The sequence below is a fragment of the Lytechinus variegatus genome, chromosome 2, assembly GCF_018143015.1.
Source record: "Lytechinus variegatus isolate NC3 chromosome 2, Lvar_3.0, whole genome shotgun sequence".
Lineage (NCBI taxonomy): Eukaryota > Metazoa > Echinodermata > Echinoidea > Temnopleuroida > Toxopneustidae > Lytechinus > Lytechinus variegatus.
The window spans coordinates 17875873-17898583 of NC_054741.1; the positions used below are offsets into that span (position 1 = coordinate 17875873).

General features: G+C 35.6%; 2 protein-coding genes across 3 annotated transcripts; one reads left to right on the forward strand and one right to left on the reverse strand.

Moving 5' to 3' along the window:
- Positions 1-3581: 3581 nt before the first annotated feature.
- LOC121409395 (ras-related protein Rab-6B-like) lies at positions 3582-6629 on the reverse strand. Its single transcript, XM_041601331.1, has 2 exons — positions 6014-6629; positions 3582-4881 (listed from the first exon to the last, which is right to left on the reverse strand). Exons 1-2 carry the CDS (start codon positions 6203-6205, stop codon positions 4384-4386), a joined length of 690 nt encoding a protein of 229 aa, XP_041457265.1. The 5' UTR covers positions 6206-6629; the 3' UTR covers positions 3582-4383.
- A 4163-nt stretch (positions 6630-10792) lies between these two features.
- Positions 10793-21654, forward strand: LOC121407479. 2 transcript variants are annotated; one of them, XM_041598574.1, is made up of 9 exons: positions 10793-10943; positions 14020-14192; positions 15019-15068; positions 16008-16069; positions 16537-16761; positions 17923-18045; positions 19251-19289; positions 20223-20334; positions 20936-21654. In XM_041598574.1, the coding sequence occupies exons 2-9, from the start codon at positions 14035-14037 to the stop codon at positions 21328-21330; spliced, it is 1164 nt and encodes a 387-aa protein (XP_041454508.1). In that variant the 5' UTR covers positions 10793-10943; positions 14020-14034; the 3' UTR covers positions 21331-21654. The 2 variants fall into 2 exon arrangements, with proteins under 2 accessions (XP_041454508.1, XP_041454507.1); XM_041598573.1 differs by having other exon boundaries at positions 20921-21653.
- Positions 21655-22711: the final 1057 nt, after the last annotated feature.

Below are 22711 nucleotides of genomic sequence, written 5' to 3' on the forward strand. Positions count from 1 at the left end.
CCACCTCTATGGGGGAAGCACGATTCTTGCATTCTTTTACCGTAATGCGCCCTTTTCCTTTTTACTATACAACAAGTTCAAATCAGTAAATGAATTGAAATTATGATAATTTGCGTGCACCCCCACTCATCCCCCTCTCCCTCCCTTTTGATGTCTCTCTGCTTATTTTCCTTCTTTTTAAGTGACAACATAAGTGATAAAAGGTCACCACCCATCAGCAGCCCATCCTTTTCTCTCACTCATCGAGTCTTTGCTTCCAAAAGAGAAATATGAAGCGGTTTTCTTTTCCTCCCCCCTTTGTTTATTAGGGATAATAGTGTCAGGATGAGCGTAATTTATTCTATAAAAAGTGGGAATATACAGAATATTATCTATTGTGCGTTATTTTGTTTACAATATCCTTTCTTTTTAAAAGATTACCACTATAGACCGACGCCAAGTCAGGATTAATACTTTAAATCGGGCGGAAATGAAGTGATGAAACTTCAGTAATTTATTCAAAAGTATTTTCGTGCTACCATGGTAACTTTCAATCTCATAATGCCCTCACAATGTTAAGATTAAGCAGTCGTTAAAAGATGTGACTGACTCAATTTATCGCTATCATTTCTAGAAGTTTTGTGCACATCTCAAGTAATCATTCTTCCAATTCAGTATAGGAGTTTGAGAATCGCCTTGCACAGTATGCCTTATGTTGATTAATGAAGTTATATTTTATCGACTTCAAATCACCTTTAGATAGATAATCAGTTCGTAAGAAAATCACGAATCTACGTATTACATATTTACCAGCCTATATGCCTACTCGAATTCAAAATCGATAGGCCTAACTATCAAAACTAAACAAACAGAAACAAATATATGATTTCTAATGATATTGATAATTTATGTGTTTGTTTGTCTATAGTAACATGCTCCGTGATAAAAGAAAATGACGCTTCAGTTTTATATGAAATAATCATGATTTTATTTGTTTTTCATTTATGACAACCTCTGTAAAGTGAGTCACAATAAAATGGAATATAAATTAATTTCGATTGGGTCTCCTTATATTGAAGCAAATCTTTGACCTATACCAACTTCATCACCGTATTTGCAAACCATTAAGACACTACAATGTATCCAATTATTTAAAAAAATGATGTCACTTTAATCCAACTTAGCGAAGAATCGGCAATGACTTAATAACGCATTTTATTTTCTAAATTACATTGCAACCAATCGGAAGTGCTGATAGATTTGTGGAAAAAAGAGTTATAATACACACTAATGTCAAACGATTAGATTGTATCTTTTTAAACAACATAGTTCTTACTGGTTTAAATAAAAAAACTTCAGAATCAATATATCGTAACTTTACAATATTTTCGCGTACAGCTTATTAGGCTTATGATGAGTCGTAAAGTCGCCATTTTATATGAGGTCAAATTAAACACAATCTCTCAACTGGATTGAGAAGTTGTTAACAATGTCAAGGAAAGTATGAATTTTCTTTCAAGTGCAATTGAAATAAAATTCAGTGCAATTACAACTTCGATTATACTATACTCTAAATGCAGATGATCAATAATCTGATAATATAATTATTATGATAAATACCACTTTTTCTTTTAATTTGATTATGCGTGCTCTGATTCATCAGTTACTTTTTACTTTCATTTGAGATGTCATGCGCAAATAGAAAGCAGAGAAAGTATGGGAAGGGGAAAATGAAAACAGGAAAAATTATTATAAGATCAGAAGATTAAGGACAAAAGAAGGAAGAGGAAAGAAAAAGAAAAAGGAGGAGAAGAAGAAGAAGAAGAAAAAGAAGAAGTAGAAGTAGTAGAAGAAGAAGTAGAAGTAGTAGTAGTAGTAGTAGAAGAAGTAGTAGTAGTAGTAGTAGTAGTAGTAGTAGTAGAAGAAGAAGAAGAAGAAGAAATATCAAAACAGGTGATGATGGGGTATGTGGGAGGGGCTGCTATTGCTAATAATAATGTCATCAGCTTTTAACAAAAGCTTCCAAATCGTATAATAATGGTTGCGATATAGTAAACACTTATTCTGTGCATTTTTTGTGCGTTCATAATTTATGCAGAAGAGAATAGAAAAGCTTTTCAGGGTAAAATGAGGGTCGAATTGAAACAGTAATTATTATCAATTGCAATAATTGCTTTCGACCATTCTTATTAGTAGGGTCTTGTATCTTGATTTGACACACACTGCATTATTCACGTAACAGCAGGAAGAAGACAATAATGCGTGCACAGTACTGAAAACAGGATAAGCCCTTCTGTTCTTCATTCAGTGTGATTTAATACCTATATGATATCATATTGTCAAATATCTGTCTGGTTTCATGTTCTATTGTAAATAATAAAAAATCTGGAATATTCTGTTTTTATTCTTATTTCATTCGTATCTTTTATATTATTTTACGTATGTCTATGAGTCACTTTGTTTTTGTTTATTGTACGTTATGTAGTTATTTGTATATTTGATTAGAAAGTGTGCATTGAAAATAATGTTGAAATTATCAATATCACCATCATTAATTCTCATCATTATTGTTATTATTATCATAAATTCACCTCATTACACTGTAAGAAATATTAGGTAAAATTTTAACCAGTACGAGTGTAATTATAATTGTGTCCAACCAATATGGGCAATGTTTTACCCAATGCGGGAAGCATAGTCAAGTAAGGTTAAAAAAAGCAGCAATTACTTTAGAACGGGCAAAATTTTCATCACACTTGATAGATAAAAAGGCCCAAAAGAAATACCCAATGTTGGTTGGACACATAATTACCCTCATGGAGCATTTTTACCTAATATTTTTAGAGTGTATACTCTTTAATTATAAATATGTAATGCACAGAATGAATATAATTATGCAAATGCACACTTTAAGTGGAAGTTTACTCTGATAAAAATGAAACACAAGTATACATTTTGTTTTATGTAGCATCAAGCATTAACACTATACGTTATTGGATCACGATATAAAACCAAAACAACCATGCCTATTTCTTCTTTAACCAATGTTGAATAATCATCGTTAGTATATGATTGTTGAGTAAACACATTCTGGGGGCACAAGAACAAAATAAACTCACTTCTTACTACATAAATTAGACATTCTTTATGTCTTATAGGAGACCAGCTCAATAATGTTCCCTTCCATAAATTCAGGAACATAGAAAATATATCTGTCAAATGCCCTTCATCATGTTCATGGTAATGGAAAAACAAAAAAGTCTATGTCGAAATATTGATGAATCAAAACAATATGTTCGTCCTGGGGTCCGTTGCAGAAAGAGTTGCAATCAATCGCAACTCTAAAAATCACGCGCAACTTGATTTTCAACCAATCAACAGCGCGCATTTGGGACTTGCGATTGATTTTTTGACTTGCGTTTAAACGCAACTCTTTCTGCAACGGGCCCCTGGTTGGGGTTATAGGATAGTTGTCAGCAGCTGACTAAATTGTCAGTGCTGAAATTTCTGTGAAATCCTTGGTTTTGACTGGCTGAAAGGCACTGGCTCTGACTGTTACTATGGTAACTGTCGGAGAAAGACAACCTGTCAGTGCTGACAACTTTCATGAAACAGTCCCCTGGACTCTGGACAAACGACATACATGTCGGACGACAGGACGAAACTGCTGTTCTGGTTTACCAATTTTCTACAAAGATCTCCCAGCTGTTCATTGTCAACTGACCGGCATTTCAATATATATACTGTGTTCTTGAATTCGTCGAATATGTCGTGGAAGCGAGAACTTCCTGTATGTCAAATTTGACTCTATGAGGTTCGTACACTGAAAACTGGTGTTAAACTGACATCAGTTGGTGTTGATAGAGGACCACGTCCTGAGGTGTTAAAATTGCATCCTATAGATTGAACATACTGTAGCACAAAAGAGTCCAAATGCAACAACCAAATGCGTTGTAATAACTATAGGTGTTAAACGAACACTGTCAAAGTAACACCGATGTAAAATAAATTGGTGTGGTCCTTTATGTACACCGGTTAACACCACAGTTTTTGCTGTGTATGCACCGATTTGAGGAAAACTTCATCTTAGATTAGAATTCTTCTCAATTTCTTTATAGGAACCAGCACAACTTGAACTTGAGTACTGGTTATAGTCAAACATGAGTTACTCGTAGTTGCTTCATTTATTATGTCCTTTTTGTTGTGAGTGACGTAACTCTCTCTTCCTCTTTGAGTTGGTGGCCAAATTTATTTTAAGATAGACCCATTCACATTTTATTAGAAATATTATACATATCATACACATGACACGCGAAGGTGTTTTTGGTATAAATTATTAAAAAAAACGTTCCAAATACTGTGTGTGTGTTTTTCTAAAAAAGAATCGTGACGAAAATGTCAACGTCAATAACAACATTTTTCCTTCTTGAATGAAAACCTCAATCTCGTTCCTTTATCATGTTTTCCCAACTTGATAGTCCCCATTCCTTCTGGTATCTCTGGCAAGCTTCTAGTTCCTGTACTTTCCCTTTCATCTTTATAGTTCTCCCACAGAATCTGTCCGATCTTATGGAACATTTCTTCCACTTTGTAATCCTCTTTTGCTGATACCTCGTACGCGCCGAGAACATCCTCAAAATTTGTCGCCATTACTTTTCGCGCGTGTTCGATTGTCGTCTGATCCTCGTCGTATTTGTCTGGCGGTAAATCTACCTTGTTTCCGACAAGGAACATTAAAGTTCTTTCTGAATGGTATCTGAAATCATTCCTCCAATCTGACAATCTTTGAAGGGATTGACTATCTGCGATGTCGTAGACGAGGATAGCTGCTGTTGTCTCTCGGAAATAATTATCGGTGAGTGAATGCATCCTCTCCATGTTTGCTGTGTCCCAGAGTTCAATCTGAGCAGGATGAAACAGTCAAAATACTTTTGTAAAATGATTGGAAAAGAATTGCTCAATACTCAATATTTTATCGATATACATTTTGATATACCATTTTCATTATCCCGTACATCCATAGATATGATGCTTGCACGTTTAAATTTCTAAATGCCCAATCATCAATACCTTCTTTCATCGTTATGTTGCCCACTATCCCATATCAAATTCAAGAGTCGTTTACACTTATTATGTACTTGAGATTGTTCTGCTGAATCAGTTTCAAATCAGAACATTACACTAAATCTTATTTCACTTTGATTGTCAAATATTCTAATAATTTCAATGAACTCAAAATATATCTTTTTATGAACCTTTTTTGTTTTTCATTGTTTGGCATACTCTTCATGCCTTTTTAAAGCTGAAAATTAGAAATTCGAGTGCAAGAAAGCTTAAAGCTTTTCATCGCAACTATCCCTATTTTGATTACAACTTTAAAAGTCTACCAATTTACTACATTTTTCCCATACTTGTTTTTTGTAGATACCCAAACTCCTATGATTTGAGTTCTTAAGATTAGAATTGTGAAAAACCTCTCCAACACTTATAGTTCTCTGATAAATCATTAGAAAAAGGGCACGTTAAACTTATTGTTTTTTAATTACGTGTAGCCGAGGCCAATGATTTATTTTTCTATTTCGTTTTACTTTCGATTTAATACATCTAGTTTACTAATCAAGATTCAAAATAAATTACTTACTTAAAACATTTCGAAAGTTCAAAATCAAAACTAAAAATTAATGAGATTTAATTTGTTTGTCTTGTATAAGTCGCGATGTTTTAATGAATCTTCAGATTGTGCTGTTATTTTCTTTGAAGGTATCCGCATTGAAATTAGAGTAAACTATAATTATAAGCCTACAAGCGAAAATAAATAAAATACAAATTTTCGTATTTCTATTTTTTTTCATTTCGGGCAATTATTAGATCCACAGCAGTAAAGATCCACGTATCAGTTTCATCAACTGAATATACAATGTTCTAGAATTCGGAGTCTTATGTGAATAATATAATCTAGCTTTGTTTTTAAACGATAAACAAAAATGTAACATTTTGCATCAATTAATATTTTTTTAAAAGTATTTTGGTTTACCTGTATAGGTTTGCTCTGTGGTCCCACTGGAAACTGTCGGTTGTACTGATAGCTGTCCAGTGTAAGCGCTGTTCTTTGTGTAAGAGGTATATCCCTTGCTCTGAACCGTTGGTAAAGTGAAGTCTTGCCGACACCCGACTCCCCCAAGAGAATTACTTTGAATATAGGGGGTCTGTGAGTACTGAACTGCATTCTGACAGAGTTCTTTCCTTTCTTTCAGTTATAGTCTATTAGGGTCAATATTAGTGATTTCGCCCTTCACATGGTTGTTGACTGCCATGACTTCGATCCTCATCTCAGGTATAAGACATCCCCGGAATACATCACAAACAGATCCAATCCAAGTGTAGAATAATGTTGTGCAATTTTCGTATTTTCTTCTCTGCTCTAGTTGTCCTAATAACATGTGTTTAAACTGCTTTCCTGAGCATCGATCGAAATTTCAAATTCCCGTGATATAAAAATCTTTCAAGGTGCTTTGTTGCGTAGATGCACGTTTGTGGGATAAGATCACTTCCGGTCCGTATTAACTTGGTCTGCATTGATCCCGCTGTGAGCACCGCTGGCAAATTAGTGAACGGGAAACTACGGCAAACCTCTCAATTTGTCACTTCTTTCGTCTTATTAGCAATTATGCGTCATTGATAGAGATTGATGGCTGATTGGCAATAGTCACACTACTAGAAAATGTTTGACATAGTATCCATGCAGCAAAATAGTCTGTGGTTGTGAATCAAATTGAATAGAAATGTTTTTTATGTGTTTTACTCCCGCTATATTATCAGTTGCAACAATTATTTTAACTAGTACTTTTTGTGATAAAGCCCTCTATGCATAAGGGCATACATAATCTGGTTTTTAATTTTTACGGAAATGTTAATATTCCATCGGACCTTTATCAGCAACATAGGATACGGGATCCACTATGGAGGATCGGATCATCATAAACGATAAGGCATCGTTCTTACCTGAAATGATACACCAAACATCTTCCAGTATACTTTTATACAGCTATTTATTTGCTGTTTGTCTGTTTAAATTTGAAAATGCTGTAAGCCAAAAGTTATACTTCCAGTTCAATACAGTTTATTTCTGTTTATCATTCATTTGCTTTTGAAAATACCCCCCCCCCCATTATGATCGAATGCTCAATGTTATTTTCATTGACGAGCGGATACCCGGCGCGTCCAACGAAACGCGTAAAAAGGATCTCTTCCCTGTCTCTTTTTCAAGATTGGGCACGTTATGTACTTAACGTAATATAGGGTGTCAAAACAGTAAAATACTGAGGAAAGGGTGTATGTTTATTTCGCTAAGAAAGCTACGTGTTTAAGGAAAAATCTGTGAGGGTACAAAAAGACTCAAATGTTTCATAAGGGACTTTTTTTAGCCACAACACTACATCTTTATAGTGTCCGAAGTCCCAAACTTGGCCGCCGTCCGTGACATAACGATTACAATATCACTGCACTTGTTTAGGGGTCAATTCAGGGAATACTTGTCAAGGTACCGTCTTAATAGTTACTTTTTATCTTTTCAGAACATTTTCAGAATATTGAAAATATTTGTTTAGGGTGCATTTCGAAACCCCATAGACACGCCTGGTTTCCTCTCGTCAATGAAAGTGCCCCGGGGCTCAATGTCAAACCAATGTATGGATACAAAATCAACAATGTATAAACGTTAGGCCTACATGTATATCCCACTTACAGAGAAAAAATAATAATATTGCTCAATCCTGCATGGGGAGCGTTTTTATCAATATTTTTATCGGACAATTAAGTAGTCAGATCTGTCAACTTTCCTGAATTTTGATTAGAGAAGAAACCTTGTTACTATGGTAACTATCGGCAAAAAAAATGTTTGACAAGCCCTGTCATGAAACGCTCCCCTGATCCATTTTAGTCGAGAAACTGTGATTCGGTTGATCAACGCTTTTATTTTCTGATGAAAATATTGAATAAGTACTATAGTATTCAAGGCCTTATATGTAGGGCCTTGCTAGTATTCGTCAGGGGCCTGTTTCTCAACACCGTCATAAGTCTAACTTCTTCGGACTAAATCGGAGATAGTGAGCTACTTGTCCGCTAACCGTTTCACGAAGCACTCTTAGCCAAGTTCGGAAACAACAACCTCACTTAATATTTATGACAAATCTGAACCTGTCACAACTTCTTTCTTAGTGACGTAGGGGCATCACGTGGGTAGACTATGACGTGCAAAAGTGCCTAGAAATTTGAAAATTAAAAATCTTACGTAATCAATCATAGAGGTTGGTTGAAATTATATGCACAACACATGCATTCAATGATAATTGTAATGCTAAGAAACCTTAAAAACTGTTGGTAAAACACCACAAAACCATTCATTTTGAAAGAGTAAAATGATTTAATCGATAAAGATTCTACCACGTCAGGCCATTCATAACTAAACTCGCCATTCGTCGTTTTGATTAATTTGATTGCATTTATTCTTTTTCACTCCAAAATTAACAAAAGTTACAATGTAAAGCATATCATATACAGAAATGGAAAAAGGGAACCCACTGGAAAGCGAAGCTTGTTAGTGTGGGTTCCCTGCAATAAATAGTTAATTAAAGTATATCTTTGATCAATGAAATTCAATTCGTAAATTAAAAAGGTTTGTACAATGAACTGATGAAAAAGAATACCAGTGGGGTCAAGCTTTTTATGTTTACTCAGACCCCTATTAAAGAGAAATACCAGTAGTTGCAGTAAAGATTGATTTTATGACAAAGTCTATAAAACCAGGCTTAAATGTCAGTATATCGTCAAGGATCTAGATCTGGTACAGTTAAATAAACTGAACTTCGTGAAATCTTGAAATCTACGCTGAAAAATGTTCACACTGAACATCACCAACACAGATAGGCACACGTGGGACAGTGTATTATTATTGCTGGAATAAAGACCCGACGGAAGTGACCGAATCCGCGCTTATTTTGCTTATTTCTCAGCAATTACACAATTTCTTTCAGAATCCTTTGGCATATATTTTTCATTCATACAAACAGACACTTGGGTGGTCATTATATAAGATTCTGTAAAAAGTCATTTTGAGATCGTTACCAAAACTGGAATTTATCTTTAACATTTGGATAAATTCTATCTTTAATTTATGCATAGAATTCGTCAAATCGTTGTTTCGGTATCAAAGATTTCAAAAGGTTATGTTAAATTATATTTTGATGATGTTTGGAATCATAAAATACCGTATAATTCATCATTTTACAAAGAAAACCGTTATGGTTTATTTTCGTAAACTATTAAATTTTGATATCCCGGGGGTACCCATTTCAACGTCCACATGTGATTTTTTAATCATGAAATGAATTATTCATAATTGAGTATCATTTTCTTAGCAATTGATTGCTCCAGTCTTCATGGCCTAAGTATGTATGATGCATAATTCACCTGTGCTATTATTTTGAAAAGATGTATTTCCCAATTCATCACTGCAAAAAGTTGACAATATTCACAATTTTGTCATAATTTTTCTTTTTAAAAATTATGCTATTTTGTGACTAAGGCTACGTCACGTTAGCTCTTTTTATCGATAGCATCGATATCAAGGTATTCTAGTTAGGAAGCCTTCGTGAAACAGGTTTAGTAAGATTGGAACTAACTCCGTGGTTTGTGGATAAAGATATGACTAACTTGTCCATGTGTTGAGAAACGTGCCCCGGCCCCAGGGGCCCGTTTCTCAACACCTGGACAAGTTAGTCATATCTTTATCCACAAACCACGGAGTTAGTTCCAATCTTACTAAACCTGTTTCACGAAAGGCTTCCTAACTAAAATACCTTGATATCGATACTATCGGTAAAAAGAGCAGACGAGACGTAGCCTTAGTCACAAAATAGCATAATTTTTAAAAAGAAAGATTATGACGAAATTGCAAATATTGTGATGAATTGGGAATTACATCTTTTAAAAATAATAGCACAGGTAAATTATGCATCATACATACTTATACCATGAAGACTGGGGCATTCAATTGCTGAAAAATGGAATCATGAATAATTTATTTCATGACTAAAAAATCACATGTTTACGTTGAGATGGGTACCCCCGGGATATCCAATTTTGATAGTTTACGAAAGTAAACCAAAACGGTTTTATTTGTAAAATTATGATAATTATACAATGTTTTACGATTCCAAACATCATCGAAATATAGTTTAACATTCTTTTTTTTTTAAATCCTTGATACCGATCTTACGATTTGACAAATTCTATGCATAAATTAGAGATTAGAATTATCCAAATGTCAATGGGTCTGAAAACGACAAATACAAGTCCAGTTATGGATGGCCTGACGTGGTAGAATTTTTATCGATTAGATTATTTTACTATTTCAAAATGAATGGGTTTGTGGCGTTTTACCAACAGTATTCATAGTTACTTTGTATTACAATGATCATTGAATGCATTATCCCACTTATTTTGGGATGTAATTTCAACCTCTATGATTGATTACGTAAGATTATAATTTTCAAATTTCTCGGCACTTTTGCATGTCATAGTCTACCCACGTGATGCCACTACGTCTTTAAGAAAGAAGTTATGACAGGTTCGGAGGTGTCATAAATATTTAGTGAGGTTGTTGTACCCGATCTTGGTAAAGAGGGCTTCGTGAAACGGTTAGCGGACAAGTAGCTCACTATCTCCGATTTAGTCAAGAAGTTAGACTTATGACGGTGTTGAGAAACGGGCCCAGGTCGTTAGTATTATTTGACGCGCGCCCTCTTGCGACAAACAAGAATTGCCGAGCAACCGGGGAAGCTTTGTTATGACAAATTTCGGACTTATTCGATATAAAACAAGAAAATTGCTTCCGTTTATGCGGGCGTTTGAGAAAATAAAGCGTTATTAATATTTTTCAGGAATTCTGCATATCTACCAGTGAGGTAATGAGATATCGGTATTTTAAGTATTCGCCACAATCTTTGTTGTATCTTGAGTGTGAAAAATTATTTTTCTTTGGAGTTTGGTTCAGTCCCATATATTCGGATTTTCGTCTTGTGAAAAGTGTTTTTCTCCGCGGAGGTTGAGCAACTGAGGCCCGTTTCTCTAGCCCAGTGACGTAGCTACGGTACGGGGACCTGGGGGGGGGGGGTACGTGACCCCCTGAGATTTTGTGTGCCCCCCAGAAAAAAGTTGACAGAGCAAAATAAAATTAAAAAGGAGAAAGAAGAAAAGAAAAAAGGAAAAGAACTCCCAAGAATAAAGAAGACAAGAAAGAAGAGGGAAGAGGAGGAAGACGAGTGAATGAAAAAATGTGAGGGAAGATTTGCAAAAAAAAATCTTTCATGTTACAAGAAAGTTTTGCTTGCGCTTCGCGCCAGAATTGCCTGTTCGATTAGATTCATTCTTGCTCAGACAATAGGCTGATATGGAGCAAATTTTGAAGTCAATATACCGTATGATGGGGGGACCTAAAGCTACGCACTTTGTTTACAAGCGATGTAAAATATGCCAATTTTTATATTTGAACAAATCATCTTTTACTGATTTGTGGCAAATATTCTAAAGATCCTTAACCAAAACGAAAATATCACAAAACTCACTAATACGAAAATCCCGTCGTGTTTTCCGAACACCTCTTGAATTCGCCGCCCGATGTATGGCAGTGAGTCCAAACTTCGCGCGTGTCCAAACTTCGCGGACGGTCATTATCTCCAAAACTAGCCAATATCCTTAAAATCTGACATCATCAATGTGAAAAGCGACCTAAAATTACCCTTCGCTGAAAGTTTCTTTAGGATTAGTCCAGTATTCATGAAAATATTGGCAAAAGATCGGCAAATTTGTCACCGTTATCGCCCGTTTTGAAGAAAGCAACAAGCATCACGATATCACCATTTTACAAGCAGAAATCATAAAAAATGTGAGTTAAATGTGGTACTAACCGATTCCATAGCATTTTGCCATCAATCTGATATAAATATTTCACTTTTGAGCTTGAGTCTTTGTTTAAATCTCCACAAAAGCTTTGGTGCGCGAAGTTAGGTCACACTTTTTCTGAACGGTTTTCCAGCACAGCCCGCATTCGCTGATCGGAATAGAATTTTGAGATCGCGATACCGGCGAAACCCAGTGACCTACTTTACATTTTCGTCCATGATTTTATAGTTTACGATCTTGCCGTCAATGTGGTTACTATTTCTTGAATTGGTTTTGTATAAATTATGAATAATTTGTGGACAAAATTAAGCCTGATGAATATTTTTGAAAAGTGCGCGAAGTTTGGACACCCCATCATACAATGTAGAAGGGGTCCTAAAGCTAAGCTACGCACTCGATTTATCATGCAAACAAATTGTATTTCCTGTGCCTCAATTTTTAAAATTTGCTCAAATTATGATAGGATAATATAAAATTAAATCAAATGTAACTCCAAAATTCCAAACAATTGTGGGTTTCTCTGCATTTAGAGATTTACTGCAGCCCATGTAGAAAAATTTGAAAAGGAATCGTTCGTCAAACTGCAGTCACAGTTTCACACACAGAGTGTGCATTGGCCATTAAAATCTGCTTGTGCGATGAGTGGTGCGTAGCTTTAGGACCCCCGACCATACAAAACATATTTTAGACCAAAAGCTTCAGTCTTTGTATTTTGGTTGTTCCGCTGAACTACGTTGGCTCCACTCACCAATGAAGAGCTTGGAGGCTACTAGTGCTGTTGTCGATAGGCCTCATATCGACATTGATGTCGACATACAAAGGATTTTCAATGTTTCCGACATGTCGACATGCACGCACCCACATCGACATGCAAACATAAAATAAAAAGGGGTCTAGCCTAAAGTCACGAGTATAAAGCTTAGCTGAAAAGTTAGAAGCTTTTATCCACAGTAAGTGGCGCGATTAAAAGGTTTATTCAGCTATAAAGCGGCACATTAAATGAAAAAAGAATACCTGCGAGCTGCGCGGCAGCAGAAATACGTCAGTGCCTGAGCTGAGTGTGGGCCAGCCTGCCCGATCGATCGAGCTGCCCCTCGACGATCGCTCTAGATCTAGCTAGCGTATAGCGAGCGTAGCGTAGTACTAGTAGCATTCACCGTACCCATCCATATGTACCCATCGCTATTCACCGTGCTTGATAATACGTTGCTCTGCAATGCATTACTTTTCACATAAACGTTTTTGTCAAAGTTGTGACCGCCGCTATTGAGCGCTTATTTCAAATCACGAAGTCACAGAAAACTTCCCTTCCTTCGTTTGGAGATCGTTGCACGGATCGCCGCGGAAGTGATACTGAAATTATCGGTCGATTTTCATTATTTTTTACTGTCAATTTGAGGAGCTTGCGTTTGCAGCACATGTGTACCAGCGTATAATACGCAATGATCACTATTGTAATTGGTGATTCTCAAATTGGCTCCGAGTGTTATTGCGCAATGCTTTCGAGACCGGATCGTGGTACAAAACTTGATTCTCCAGAAAAAGATGTGGATTAAATCAGTGATTTTGAAAGTGAATTCACTCTAGCTTTGTGAAAATATGTTTTCCCGAACTGAGCCTGTATTATATAGATCTAGATCTAGTGTGGGGATATCACTCGTGGCAAGGTGAATACATTTGATTGAGAGTGTTATGTTCCACGATCGAATGATTTTTTTTGTTAGGGAGCCTAGGCTAAATTACGGTCCCTTTTTCATGTCGACATTGTCGATGTCGGGATTAATTTTTAAGCGACATGTCGACATGGATTTTTGTTCCCGACAACAGCACTAGAGGCTACTAGATAGATGGCGCATAATAAATGCTGTGTTTCTTAACAATAATGAGTATTAAACATGATAATTTCCAATACTGTAGAACTATATGTTTTTGTTTTTGATCATTGTGATCATTCTCAAAATGTATAGTTCTATTGAAAAAAATTAAACGGGAAGAAAAAACATCTTGTACATCCAAAGTTACCAAACAAATTATTTAGGGAGTCTTTGATGCATTTTTCTTGTGTCTTACGTCTTACAGAGAGAGAGAATCAGAATGAATCCTCAACATCAGAGGTCACTGTCTAGTGCTAACATTGACAACAAGGCTTTCAGAGAGGCCATCTGTAAGATGAGGAATGATGTCCTGGAGAGTAAGGCTGAGACGCAGAGAGTACGAGATCAGCTCAACTGTCTTGTTATGCTTGTCAGGAGGTACAGTATGTTTCTGTAGTTCTCATGGATACTTGTTAACAATGCAACAAGATGATAAGATAATCCAGTACAGAAATACAATAAGAGCAGAGCAGATGAGAAGACAGGATTTAGGTCCTATCAAGATCCTGCATTGTCTTCTAGGTCTCATCACCTTCCCAGAGTCAGTCTGAGGAGTTGTTAATGCTGCATGTACATGTTTGTATTACACAGGACATCAAAGATAACAGGAACATATTCTTGAGTGATTCTAAATTAAATGCACAAAATGGTCATGTTGTTAAATTGACAAATTATGACTTAATTTTCAGTAATATAGTTCAAAACAAAAAAGAAACTTTACATTTGGATGCTTGTTAGCAATAAGATTTCATTATACTAAGACTATACCCACTTTTGATTTTTTATTCATTTAGTTATTTTTTAGAAGAATGCACAATAATTTTCATTGTTTAATTTACCATACAATAATAATAATAATAATAATACATGTAGGTATTTGTATAGCACCATCTATCTACATTTAGAAATAATCTATTCCAAGGCGCATTGTTATTATTACCCAGACTTTAGCTCGAGCTGCCTTTCAGCACTCGTGCATTCAAGGAATTAATCCTGCCATGTACCCATTCACCTCACCTGGGTCGAGTGCAGCACAGTGTGGATAAATATCTTGCTGAAGGGAAACCTGCCATGGCTAGGGTATGAACCTACGACCCTCTGTTTTAAAGGGATAGTCAGAACCACTAGGTCATGATGCGCCCATAAAAGAATAAATATATTTTTTTAAATGATACAAAACTAAAAGAATTATATCATTTTTCAGGGCTTGGACAGGTGATCAAGCAGCAGTCGTTCATGTTTCTAATATCGTTGGTAAGTTTATTTTCATTTTTGTCTTGGGAGAGACCTAGTGATCACTTTTCCTGTTGGTCTGTTAGTCTGTAACAAAAACGTTAAAGAACTTGCTCTCATTTCTTTATTTTTTGCATCATTTATGTTTATACTTGGTACATATGATCCTTGGGGGTAATACCACATGTGAGCCCATTAGAATGATGGGGCCAAATGTCAACTTGGGGTTAAAGGTCAAATGATATGAGGTCATGTCCATCCTTGAAGTTTTTGTTCAACCGGCTGTTATTTCTTCATTTTTGCATTAATTATGTTCACTCTTGGTACATACCTGTATGATCCTTGGGTAATACCACATGTGTATTCATGAGGATGATGGGGTCAATGGTCATCTAGGGGCCAAATGGTATGAGGTCATGTTCATCCTTTTTTCAAACTTTCGTTCAATTTGCTCTCATTTCTTTATTTCTGCATCAATTATGTTCACTCTTGGTACTTATGATCCTTGGGCAATACCACATGTGTGTTCATGAGGATGATAAGGTCAAATGTTATCCAGGAGTCAAATGATTACATTGCATATTTTATTGATTGCGAAATCAGGCGACACTTGTGGGTCGTGAACCACTTTGTTTATTTCATTCTACATTGAGTGAAAAAGTTATAATGGAGAAAATATTTACGAAATTTTAGTTTTCAGTTTCATTATCTTAATAAGCATATTCATGTACATTACTGAACTTTGAACATAACTTGCAAAAAATCCAAGGCTATCAAATGCTTTTGCCTTGGATGGCCATCTGATTGGCCTTGGAAATTTGTTGTACCCTTTTAATTTTGTCCCAGATTTATGAGAATATATCCTGGGGAAATTGACCTTTCCTGAAGATATTGAAAATTATGGCCTCATGCTTGACTTGTAATACTAAGTCAAGTGTTTGTTTTCTCTTGAAATTTAAGGTTCCCCAATACCATCGTTCCTGAGGAGGATGGACGATGATGAAGGGGAAGGAGAGTACAAGGTAAAGAGACTGGTTGTTAATGATTTCAATTGTGAATCACCATTTATGATGTTTTGAATATTTATTATGATAGATTTCTTAAAATTGTGCATGTGTGGAGAAAAACTTAACATATCAGGAGACATATTATTTGGTGCTCTGATGATAAACAATGTGGTATTGTGATGTTTCACTCTTAACCTGCTCCCCCAGCAACACACCTAATGAGTGTCAGCGCACTAAACTCTTAACATAAAAAGTTGTGTATGCCTACAATTTTCAGGCAGCATCAGGACAGAGGTGTATCAATCAAATTAGAACATGACATAGAAGTAATTCAATGAAATTCAGAAAGAAATCATATTAACTTTCATAGCCCGTAATATAAAGTAAAATCACTTTGATTTCAAGTAGTTGAGGTGTAATACATCGTTTGAAACTTATATAGTGTCCAAGGCACTAATCACTATTATGACCACCCTACCTAGAATGCTGCCATCCACCACTGGGCTGTGCTGTCGATTGGTCTGCTCAATAGACATTACCAGCAGCTAGAAGCAGAAGGCCTGGCTTATGCCAAGGCTAGACTACAACACAGACAGGAGTACTTAGATGAACAACTTCAGGCCCATAGAGAGACATTAATGAGGGAGAAGAGATTGCTTAAGAAAAGAATCATGTCTGCCAATACCAAGCCAAGGTTTCCCGAACAGGTGAGATGTTAGGCTGTTGTTCAATTAACACTGTAATATACAGTGCATCTCAACATAATTTTGCATAACACTCAAAATGATAACAAAATGTCAAAGCTTCTACCAAGCTGGAGTTTCCTGGGTAAGGTTTTTATTTACTCCTGTGGACTTTCTCAAGTCAGGTGATCAGTGGCATGTTTCACTTCTACTAATGATGTTGCTTAAGAAAGTTCACAGGAGTAGACTAAAGGTTGATAAAAGTGTAAATATTCATATAGTTCCAACTCCTTTCTCAGATTTTAACCAGTTCTTTTGAAATTTGGCTCACACATTTGTTTTTTTATTAAGGACATGCATGGCGCCAATGTTGGTCTTGGGTAAACTATGCAAAACAACCTCCTTTTTTCAAATGTGTTGGAAATTATGTTGCCATGGCAACAGCGTGTTATTGCCAAAATCTCAGTAAAACTCATCGCTGATTGAATTTCTTTCTCGTTTTTTCTGCCATTGCTCATGAAATTTGGCACAAACCTTCATCTTTGTTAAGGACGTGCAAGATTAATTTTCCAAATGAGTTTGAAGATTGGATGGGAGTATTAATAACCTTCAGTGATATTTCTAATAACAATGATATGTAGCTATTATGAGGCACCGATTATGTAGTTGCCTTTTCAATGGCACACTATATATTACCCTTGCTTTCGTTCCAACTGCTCAAGGCACTTGGTGCAGTCATCTTTTTTTTTATCATACAATAGTACATACATTGTCATTATGTTCATGATTCCTTATGTCAAAGAGATAAATTGATATGGCTCATACATTATCTTAATGGGGGGGGGGGGGGGGGGGATTGTGAACTAGCCATTCCAAGACAATAAATGGTATTCATAATTCACATACATGCTAATTTGTCTTATTCTTTAGCAATTGCCATGCTGTCTTGAAAATCAATAATGGTATAAATACAGGATATGATTGTGCCTAATTTGAATTAAATGGTTTGATCAAGCAATGGGCCATTAATGTGGAATTAAATTTTAAGAGGATAGAAGGAGTAGCCTTGGGGAAATCCCTCAATCTATTTATGGATGAATGTTTGGATAAATCACTCAAAGATGTGACAATGTTAGAAATTGAGTTGAATTTCTTTCCATATAAATTCCTGCCATCTTGAATTAGGTGTTTCACCCAGCTAGCAGTAGAGTGCATCGAGATGATAGTCACAGAGGAAACACAGAGATGACGGCTCACCCTGGGACATTGGTAGAGTTCTTATACCCAGGACAAAAGATTGATAAACAGGTAAGAGTAGTTAAATATGAGACTTAACAAATAGCCAAATTAGCCAAATATAACATAAAGTAACTTGTCTTAGTCTATCTTCCATTAAAAACAAATAATGGATGTTTATAAGAGTAATGGAAAGCACATTTTTATGAGATGAATGATGAAATATTCAATTCAGCCAATGCCTCGTTTGAGCATTTCAAGTTTTTATAATGAAAATATTCAGGCCATTGCACAAAGTCAAACATTTATTCCACATAACCCATGGTCGTTTCATTTCTGAGGCCTAATCAAACCCTGGCAAATATACATGTATAGGTTAAGTTAAGGATTTTAATGAAATTAAAGGTATACCTTTATTTATTCATTTCAAGGCTCTTGTCTTACAAAAACTTGCGATTGATCCAAGCAACCGCAACTATGGAAAGCCAGCAGCGGCCACAAAATTCATTGTACAAATTTGATTTATAAACTATGCATCAGCTCGCAATGAAACACAACTAGTCAGCCTAAAACACAGTTGCTTTTTTACACTGTACTATTTCCTGTTGCACTTGAGATTAGTGTCAATTTATCTTCAATTAGTGTTGAATCACATAGTGCCAAGGTGCTATGGTTGTATTCTTTGATTCTGCAAAGTCATTGAAATGTTTCAGGGGAACGTTGGATTTCGTTCCTCATGTTCTATGTTTCGGCAGCATCAATTAAAATCTTGTTTGGTGACCAGCCCAAGGTTAAGATTGCATGCAGCCATGATTGTCTGCTTTGTGGAACTAGAAATAACTTGTGCTCCCATCTGATGGTTAGAACAACGCAACTAGGCTCTTCAACACTACGCCCTAACTGTCAATTACATACATGTAAATACCATCATATACCAAATACATTTTGCTGATCAGCAGAAATGATTTAAAAACTGATTAACTTGTTTTTACTGATGAGATTACAAGATTCTTTTTTATTTCAAATATTTGCCTGAATTGAAGTAATTATTCATTCCAGAATCTACCTCGTAGTTGTTTTAATCCAGAGCTTTCTGGTCTGAACTCTGAAGGGATTTGACCTAGGCAAAATCACCTGTTGTCCTTAATATGTAGCTATATTTTATTTATTTAGCATCAAATTGTATATTTGGATGTTAAGTGCATCACACTCTCATTCTCCAATCTATCTTTCTCCTCCCCATTTTTATATGATTTTCTTTTCCTTGACAATAAAAGCCTAAACAGAATAGATTGACCCAAAGGAGATATTCACAGGTAAGCTGAATTCCAAAATAAGTGCTGTGTCCTTTCTTCTTTCTTTATACTTCAGTAGATGTTGATCCAATGTTTGGTGCATACTAGAATGCTAAAATAAATACATGTTCAATACCTTTTTTAAGATAAATATCTAGAAATATGAAATGATACAGAATGACCAAATCAAAGAATTCATAGAGAAAAGATCAGGAATGGATGTGAGGATGCTGACTGGAAATACGGTCTATGTTTATATGCTCATTCAAGTAATACAAACATTTTTCTTTGAGGTTTGTGTGCATTATACTGAAGTATGTCATGTTGTTACCAAGAACATTATCCAATTGTCATTTAGATTGTGTTATATATCCATGAATGTCATCCTCATCATCATCGTCAGTATTTTCATCATAATCATCATTATCATCATCATAAGTATTGTTGTCATCATCATCATCATCAGTATTGTTGTCATCATCACCATCATCAGTATTATTGTAATCATTATCGTCATCGTTATCTTCATCATCATTGCCATTATCATCATCACTGTCATTTACAATCAATGCCACTCCCCATCACACCTATTATCATCAACATCGCTACCATGACATCCACCTCCACAACAGGCATCATCATTAGCATCATCATTACCAGTGTCACCACAACCACTATGATCACCCTCACAGCAATGATCATCATTATCATCATTATCATCATCATCCTCAGTATCATCATCTTCATTATTATCATCATCTTCATCATCATCGTCATCATCGTCGTCATCATCATAATCATCATCATCATCAGTATCATCATCTTCATCATCATCATCATCATCATCATCGTCATCATCATCATCATCATTACCATCACTACAACCATCATCACCATCACTTCAACAACTGTCATGATTAACTTTGAATATCTCTGATCCTTGTTCATCGATAGCCTGGTCTATATGATAGCAGTGGTGTGGTAGAGAAACCTAAGCGCCCAGTTAGTGCCATTCATCAACGTAAGACCGATTCTCAGAGGGCAAAACCTCGAAGTGCGAGTGCAGGTGAGGAGCCATGGAAGCAATATTACATTCCCAATTAATCTAGAATTAAATCATATTTAAAATGAGTAATGATATCTGCCAAAAGATGATGTGTTTCTTTGAAATATGCTTAGTCTGGATGTGTAAAAACTTGTACCTTGTCAAACAGAAGTAAATTTGTAAGGAAAGTTATGAAAAAAGTTATTGTACAAAACTTCAGTCATCAATTTGCCTGTAAATGTGATCAGGATAAGAACAATTGAAATACGTGCATCAGTGCATTTCCCGCCACAAAAGGCAGATTGACTGGATTGTTGCCTTTTTAAAATAGTTTGGCATCAAAAACATCCCTTTTTCTGGGCTCTCACTAATAAAATTCTTGCTTCGATCCTTCGATATTATCTTCAGCAAAGTACATGTACGTTAATGGCTAAACACATGGGGAAACTATTAACCTTGAAAATGATACACACTAAGGCATAATGACATAAATTAATCGTCTCATCTCGTCTTTATAATTTATTGCTGGTTTGTGGACATGTAGACTCAAACTTTCACATGCAGAACAAATTTTATTTATTAAATGAAAATGATTTTTTTCTTTTAGTTAAAACTGTAACAGTTAAAGGAGACAGGCCACTCAAGTACGAGACAACTCGTCCAGTATCTGCCAAGATCACAAGCACAACTTTCCTGACTGACTCCTCCTCCAACCCATCCTCAAACATGAACAACAGTCTAGCCAGAAAGCCTCGTGCGAAGAGTGCCAAGGCATACATTGGTCTCAACTCAAGAGCCCTCCACAACAATGAGCGCAGGTACCCCGCCCCTACACCCACTGGACAGGAAGATGGTTACCATGACAACCGTGAGCATGCCGAAGACATGGGTCATGTGAGTCCTTTCAGGGATGGAGTGACCAATGACCTTAAGAAGATTGAACTCATGGAGGAAGACTTTAGAAAGACTGCTACCATGTTGCAGCAGAGGCTTGGTATTTCAAATGGAGTTGTGTGAAGATTGTTTGATTGGTATTGAATGCTGAGGAATAAGGGCTTCTCATTTTATCCCAAAGATATTGTGTTATATTTCTTTTACCAGATCTGTTTAAGTATTCAACTTTTTGAACAAATCATGTGAGTTTATGTCTTTTATATCTTGGGGTTTGTCTTACAAAGAGATGCGATGGATTCAAATCAAACTCAAAGTTTGATTTCAAGAGCTAAATTTTGTGTAGCTAAGGATGTGTTCAATGTCGGTTTTCAAATTTGATCTGCAACATGAATCATGATGTGGAAGTGGTTCATCGTGGTTCAGGATTGAGTAGAAGAAATAACCAGTTGTCTCACGATGTATTAAACGTAGAACTACGTTTGATACAACTGGTTATTTCTTCTACTCAGCATGAATCATGATGGAAAATGCTATTACAAAACACGGATATAATGAGAAACAAATGGTGTGTTCAATGTTCTCCATTCCTGCTTGTATAAGTAAACGTCTTTCAGATGGTGATTTGGAGGAAAAATTTTTTTCAGAAAAAGATGCGTTTAGAAATGCGATCAGCTCAGATTTTACAGCATTTTGAATGCCACATTGAGTTGTGAAATGTCTTTATATTTGCTCTCGCCTTGGAAACCTGCAAAAGCACATGTCAGAATTGACCTTTCTTGTGGATGGGTCAAACTGTGCAGTAAGCTGCATTAAATGAGAGCGGGAAATTCAAAGATGATCGACGTATCATCAGCTTTATATATTTTACACTGAACAGTGCACTCATGATTGTGTTTGTGATCATGATTCATGTTGTTTAAATTTGAAAAACGTCATTGAACACACCCTAAGTGATATGAATTTTAAATCAATTGCAATTTGAGTTTGATGAGAGTCTGTTGAAACTCTTTGTAAGTCAGGGCCTTGCTGGACTTCATTCACATAGTGAATTAATCTCATCCTTTGATCAGAGTTCTGCAAGCCATTTGTCAATCTGAGTGTATGAAGTACAACCTTTAGTTATTGATTTGATTTTTCAAACTTGATTGTTCTAATATGTGTTAGAAATCTAGAAAGATAAGATAAAAGGTAATATTTTATTACCTTAATTGACCTGCTAATGATGTAATGAAAGCAGTCATGTAGATGGTATAATGGTTGTAATTAAAACATCCAAGACTCTTCCTCTCCTTCAGATAGGAAGTCATAATTGTTTAAAATTTATTTCATAATATTACCTTTTAGATTATTTTTAACAAACTTTCATGAGGAAGCTTAAGTATTTAATCCATATTTTGGGGGTAAAAATATCTCATTTATGGGTTTGTCTAATTTTCCTTGAAGTCATAGGCTTCATTAAAAGTATTATAATTAGTTTAATGATTATTGTTAAAAAGCATTATAC

Bases quoted from the DNA above. Each gene is read 5' to 3' on its own strand.
- LOC121409395 (XM_041601331.1), bottom strand. From the start codon at position 6,205: ATGCAGTTCAGTACTCACAGACCCCCTATATTCAAAGTAATTCTCTTG. The intron at 4,882-6,013 runs GTAAACCAAAAT...CATCCTGCTCAG, and splicing joins CACAGAGCAAACCTATACAG to ATTGAACTCTGGGACACAGC.
- LOC121407479 (XM_041598573.1), top strand. From the start codon at position 14,035: ATGAATCCTCAACATCAGAGGTCACTGTCTAGTGCTAACATTGACAAC. The intron at 15,069-16,007 runs GTAAGTTTATTT...TTGAAATTTAAG, and splicing joins TCATGTTTCTAATATCGTTG to GTTCCCCAATACCATCGTTC. The intron at 20,335-20,920 runs GTGAGGAGCCAT...TTTTTCTTTTAG, and splicing joins ACCTCGAAGTGCGAGTGCAG to TTAAAACTGTAACAGTTAAA.